Consider the following 6086-nt stretch of genomic DNA (forward strand, 5'->3'; position numbering starts at 1 on the left):
GCTCAAGTATGCAATGACTTGACGTCATATTCTAATATAACGTCATATCTAGGTAGTACAGTGAAGTTACTACAGTTTGACGTCATATTCTAATATAACGTCATATCTAGGTAGTACAGTGAAGTTACTACAGTTTGAACAGTTTGATATTTTACGGGCAGCCTTATCCTAGCCGCGTAGCAGATAAAGCAGAGAGCTACAGATTCAAGCGTTGTAAAAACCTTCGATTTACGCCGATGATTTTTGTCGCAACATAAGGTATTTATTTCGTGCAATCTAAGCTTTCTCTGCATTTTAGAATTGCATCTTTTAATATAATATTATATATGTAACTCTTATGTTTGATACTTTATTTACCTTTGAATGGTCCGAGACAGTCCAGTATATAGTTTTGCAATGTTCCCTTCGAAGTCTGTAACCACTCACATACATTTGTTAGCCTTTAGAGGTAAGTAGATTATGAAGAATTGATGTTTAATGTATGATTAATTGTTAAATTCTATTTAAAAGTAATTTAAAAGCTGGGAAAGTATGAAATACATGTACAAGAAAACATACCCCTATTGAGCGACAAAAGAATCGTCCGAGTAAATCGAAGGTTTTTAAAACGCTTAAATCTGTAACTCTTTGCTTTAACTGTCCGAATTTTCTCTAGCAGAGAGCTAACGTTCTGCAGCTATATTTTATTGAATTTGGAGTCCTCGTGTAACCTACATTTTTTTGAATCTATATCTACAATTTTAATTCATAATGAAATGAAAATATAGGGAATCACTGTCTATTTAGTATAGAATACCAGTGCATCAACGATAGTGGGACACATTTGCATAATGGGCGAAGCCAAAATTGTTGATGCCCTGAACAGTTATTCCTTGATTTCCTCTTCTTCAGTGAATATGAGAAATCTTTTATTAAATCAGCAGTATATTTAATTACAAATCTTCAAACGACCTATAGTTTTATTTCAGAATCCATCTATTAGCCTCTTTTGCAGTACATTGCAATGTGGGGTTGAGTAATGTCCACTCTTTCGTGTCTTTCGAGTCTTTATTCATAACAGTATAGTTCAGTAATCCATATTCTTTAGCCTAAAGGCAAAAACATCTAGTTACATTTATCCTGCAACTACCCCATGCATTGACCTGATAAAGGTAACCTAATAAACCATAGCTTTATCCAGTCACTGCCCTAATAGAGCCTCGTGCATATATTCCGAGGTTCTAGAGGCATTGTGACGTCACGTGTGTTGCAATGTTTACGCCATGGAGTCAGTTTCAACTGTAGAGATGTGATAATCATGGCGTAAATAGCTTGATTGATAACATGTAAGAAATATGTTGCAGGACAAACAAAATACATGATAACTGTCTTGAAATATAAGCGATATTTGGGCTCGGGTCGAAAACGTAAGAGGGCTCAGCAAGCCTCGCCCTCTATCATGTGTTCTTACCCTCGCCCAAATATCGCTTATATTTCAAGACAATAACCATGTATTTTAAATGTATATGCCACATTAGCCATTATCCACTTTTGACGCTCTATATATCAACGATCTAATGGTTATGGATTACTATTTGCGTACGGTGTCTTGTTAACCGAGTTTCTTCTGTCAAGTCCAACGAACGCAAATAAGAGTTAGCTCAGGAAACACTGTGATGTATGCTGTTTATCTAAGCAAGAGGTTCAATATCTCACTTATTCGTCAAACATCGATTTCTTTTTTGACAGCTCAGTAAAACTTTAGTAATGTAAATAAAGTTGTATAGATGAAATATATTCACAAAAAAAGTATGACGAAAATATTTGTTAATTTATGAATTTCAAATTGCAAAATGAAACTCAGATGTAAAGTGTGAAGTGTCCTTAAATTGTTTTCAAGTTTAAGATTATAATTGATTTTTGACCGATGTTATCTAAAAGTTGTAACTCTGAGTTTAAATCAATTGCAGAACTTAAATAATTTCAAATAAACTTGTAACAATTATTTTTATTGTTTAATCAAAGTAAGCATTTCATAGGTTAATGAGAATGTATAAATATGCAATTTTGTATTTTGTGTAAATTGCGCTAGAATTTTCTTTACATATGATTTACTTTTAATTCAAAGTATGACTATTTTTCGTGCATTTCAAATAACATAAAAATTTTTCATTTGCTTAACACCCTTCCCCGCAGTCACGCATTTTAACGCATATACCATTTCCTATTTCTAACGCAAAATCATGCATTTACCGTTACCCCGCAATCACGCATTTTCACGCACTTTAAAATGTTAATTTTATCTTCAATTATTACCAAATTCCAACTATTTTATACTTGCTTGAATCTCATAAAATAAGGAAAGTTATTTTCTAATTAAAATATAATTTCAGAATATTATTTACGCTAAACTCTAGAGAAATTTGTACCCAGCTTTAAAGTGCTTGCGGGGAAATAGGAAAGTAATATTTCTATGACGCGAGGATTCAATATATGTTGCATAGCAATTCCGTAAGTTGTAAAGAGTTAAAAAAGTTTCCATCCGCTGAATGAGGATCTCCAGCTAGAATGACTAAGAAGTGATCCAGTATGGCCAAAGTTAGGACTTGTGCGGATAAAAATTGCATCCCCTTGGTTGATCTCAACGACGACGACACCTGTTGTGTGTCTAATGCTGTTCGCTCCCTCGCCATCACAATCCATAGCACCAACAACATTCGAATTAACAACAATTTCAGAAAAAATATATCCACCAGCAGAACAGTACACAGTCCATGAAAACGTGTACACTCCGTTCACTGGACAGAAGAAGATTCCCGTGTGGTGATTGTAGTTTCCACCGACGTTTGTGATCACGTGGTCAAATAGGATTATCTGGTGACGACCTGGATCGTTTTCATCACGTGACAGATAAGAGTAAAATGCCACGTCACCTGTATTGATATCTGTTTAATATTTGTAGAAATTAAAGAACGTGAACTATTATTCATAAAAAAAAATATAATAAACTTATTTAATTGAATTTTCATACATTTTTTAATATTTCGAGTCGAAATATATTTTAAATCGTATCTTGCATACCTGTGACAGATCTCTTTTTAGACTTCTCTATCCTGAAGTTCAAAGAGGAATTTTCAATCCCAACACTAGAGGGGTCATCAAATTTTTTCAAACCCATTTTGGAAAATAAGTTTTCCCCAGTGTTACTTCTATTTCTTAAGGAATGGTTAAATCCTTCACTATAAGTTCGCCCTTTGGTATCAAGAGAGATTTCTTTTTCAGGCATGCCGGCATTTTTCCACTTTTTATTTTCAAGAATCAAAGTTTTGATGACCTTCTCTTGTTCAGCATTTATTGTTTCCTGCACTTGCACTCTTTGCTCTAAATCATTCAGTCTTTCCAGCAACTGAGATAGAAATACATCGTTACTGTCTCTGCTATTGGCGCTGACTGCCGAACATACCGACAGCAAGAAGATTGCAATGGAAAACATATTCAATCTTTTAGAAGATGACTGCACTTTAACATAAAAGACAGTAGATTATATACATGTGTCATTGCATTGAACCATCACCTTAAAGTCACGCCATGATAAGAAATGCCGACTTAGAACTAATATTGACTGAAGAATTATTGTGCTATTTTTTATTCTCATTCTAGAGATGGCTAGAGATTTTTAATTCTTATTTAAGATAGAAGACAAAAATAATACCATTGTCTCTTAACACAGGAAGAGAAAACAAACAAATAGAATTAAAACAGTTTATAGCCGTTGTTTAATATTGTTAATGCAGCACCACCACATTGTGTTCATTTACATGTTCTATACCTAATATAAAGAAGTTTCTGTGACCTTTCTTTCTAAATAATTAATTTTTTAAATGAATTTATTAAGAAGTCTTCTACAGAACTAGTAATTCTTTTCCTATGGTACTGCATGGTATAATTCCTTTTCAACGCAACTCGTTTAATTTCTTAAAATGAGACCTCCTTGTAATCGACATCTTTATAAACAAGTATTCTTGTATTGATATCAGAAAATTTCAATTTATATCTTTTATATAAATTTGATAGCTGATAAATTTTTAGCAAAATTTTTACGTTTTACTATTTTAGATTTTACGTAGATTTTTTTGTATACATTAACGTGCAGAATATTAATTTCTTTAAAAAACAGATTTTGCTATCCATTGTTTTCAAACTGCTTAACAATTACGCAATCCTTGGCTTAAATTCGACCTAAGACGTAAACATAGGTAGTGACTGCTCCTTCGCCAAGCGCTCGGCACTAGAAGTGAAAGTCACGGGTCTTTCGGATATGACCTTAAAAACGTAGGTCCCGTGTCACGGTAGGCGTTGGCACGATAAAGAACCCTCACTGCTCAATGGCCCTGAGTGCCGAGTATAGGTCTAAATTTGAAGCCCTTAACCGGCATCGGTGACGTCTCCATATGAGTGAAAAATTCTCAAGAGGGACGTTAAACAATATACAATCAATCAATCTTCAATTTCTCTGCATGTTGGTACACAGATTCACCACGCTCTCTCACTTCATTGCGCGTGCGCTGTACAAGTTTGGACAGAATTATCGAACGTATGTTGCTTTCCTGTCACGTGACTTAGACCCGGACGAGGAACATCTGGCAAGGGAGGCGAGGAGTTTAGAGCCACAACTTTTAGAAAGAATGAAAAAGAAAGACGTGTATCAAGGTCACAATAATGCCAGACCGTATGAAGCAGTTTAAAAGAATTAGCTATATTAATTTGTGAGGTTTGGAATCTAGACAACAAGTGCCAATGACAAACAAGTACAAAGTAACGTATGGAACATGAGAATAAATACTTCCATGAATATTGCTGGATGATATTCTCACACATTAACATAGAAATGTTAGGTTGTTTCCGATATATACAGGGTGGTTCAGAAAACATGCAACCATTTACTTCCCTCACTATATTGAAATGCAAACAGGAACATATAAAAATTTTATATGAAATTATGTTATAAAGGCTAAAGTTTTTATCAATATCAAATTTTAAGAAAATAATTACCATTTTAATTAATCATGACGGCATATTTGACATCAATGAAAAAACAGATAATTTCATTCTATTCTATAATTAAATGAAAAGCAATTATAAAATAATGTGATACTGCTTTTTCAAAGCAAGTCAACAGTTCCTGTGATTAAAGCAATGCATGAAAATAAGGTTTACAGAATGCAAAGATTGTACTTATAGCAAAATAAAGTGGAAGTTGTATAAATCTGTTAAATTTTGTAGCTAACTGAAGAGTTTTAAAATGCATAATCAAAGAAAAAATGAAGTAAAAGACAATTAGAACACATGAAATAATTTAGAATGTTACTAAAAATGCTTTTTTCCAGAGATTCACATGAAATTCTTTTGTAAAATAATTGAGTTTATGATAAAATTGAGTAAGTCAAATGTAGATCAGATGCTAAAATATGTGTTGAACCATAAATCTTGAACTTGTTAGAACAATTGTTTGGAGGACCATTAAACGCTTTCAAATCCATTAACGTATTGGCCCTCCACACTAAAATGACTGAACATCGCTTGACTTTTATCTGTGGGGATATTTGATGATCAACCCCTCCCATCCCCCACCCCCGATAGACGGAAGTGAACTTAAAATAGTTTTTAAAATGAGACCTAATTCCTTTCCAAGAGTCGTTGAAATATAGAACATTTGTAATGAGAACTTTTTTGCATCGAATAGATTTATTCTTTGGGCAAAAATGACGCCATTTAGAACATATTGTTTAACAAAGTGAAATTTTACACGTTTCTTTTTTTTCTTTTGTAAAATATTATCTATCTGCCATATTAACATTATTTTCGCAACAAAAAATATTGAAATCATGACTTTTCATTTGATATGTTGGTTCATAGCATTGGTTAAAACACCAGTAAAATCTAATCAAACAAAATGGTTGCATGTTTTCTGAAACACCCTGTATGTACCTTTAGTAAGCTTCATTGATAGAAATGATTGTTTTGTTTTGACATTGTTCTCGTTTAAAATTTAATACTAGTGCAATATCATGGAAAATTTAATAGAGTGAATAATCTGACACCGGATT

General features: G+C 33.1%; 1 protein-coding gene across 1 annotated transcript; it reads right to left on the minus strand.

Moving 5' to 3' along the window:
* Positions 1–2505: 2505 nt before the first annotated feature.
* On the minus strand, positions 2506–3472 carry LOC134278992 (uncharacterized). Its single transcript, XM_062761304.1, has 2 exons — positions 3061–3472; positions 2506–2924 (listed from the first exon to the last, which is right to left on the minus strand). Exons 1-2 carry the CDS (start codon positions 3470–3472, stop codon positions 2506–2508), a joined length of 831 nt encoding a protein of 276 aa, XP_062617288.1.
* Between the last annotated feature and the right edge of the window lie 2614 nt (positions 3473–6086).

This window comes from Saccostrea cucullata, unplaced genomic scaffold (assembly GCF_032062105.1).
Source record: "Saccostrea cucullata isolate Sc308-1 unplaced genomic scaffold, CSIRO_AGI_Scuc_v1 ctg7816, whole genome shotgun sequence".
Lineage (NCBI taxonomy): Eukaryota > Metazoa > Mollusca > Bivalvia > Ostreida > Ostreidae > Saccostrea > Saccostrea cuccullata.

What these genes read in the sequence shown, in the direction of transcription:
- LOC134278992 (XM_062761304.1), bottom strand. Translation starts at nt 3,472, where the DNA reads ATGTTTTCCATTGCAATCTTCTTGCTGTCGGTATGTTCGGCAGTCAGC. An exon ending in TAAAAAGAGATCTGTCACAG is followed by an intron (nt 2,925 to 3,060) that starts GTATGCAAGATA and finishes AATATTAAACAG; the next exon opens with ATATCAATACAGGTGACGTG.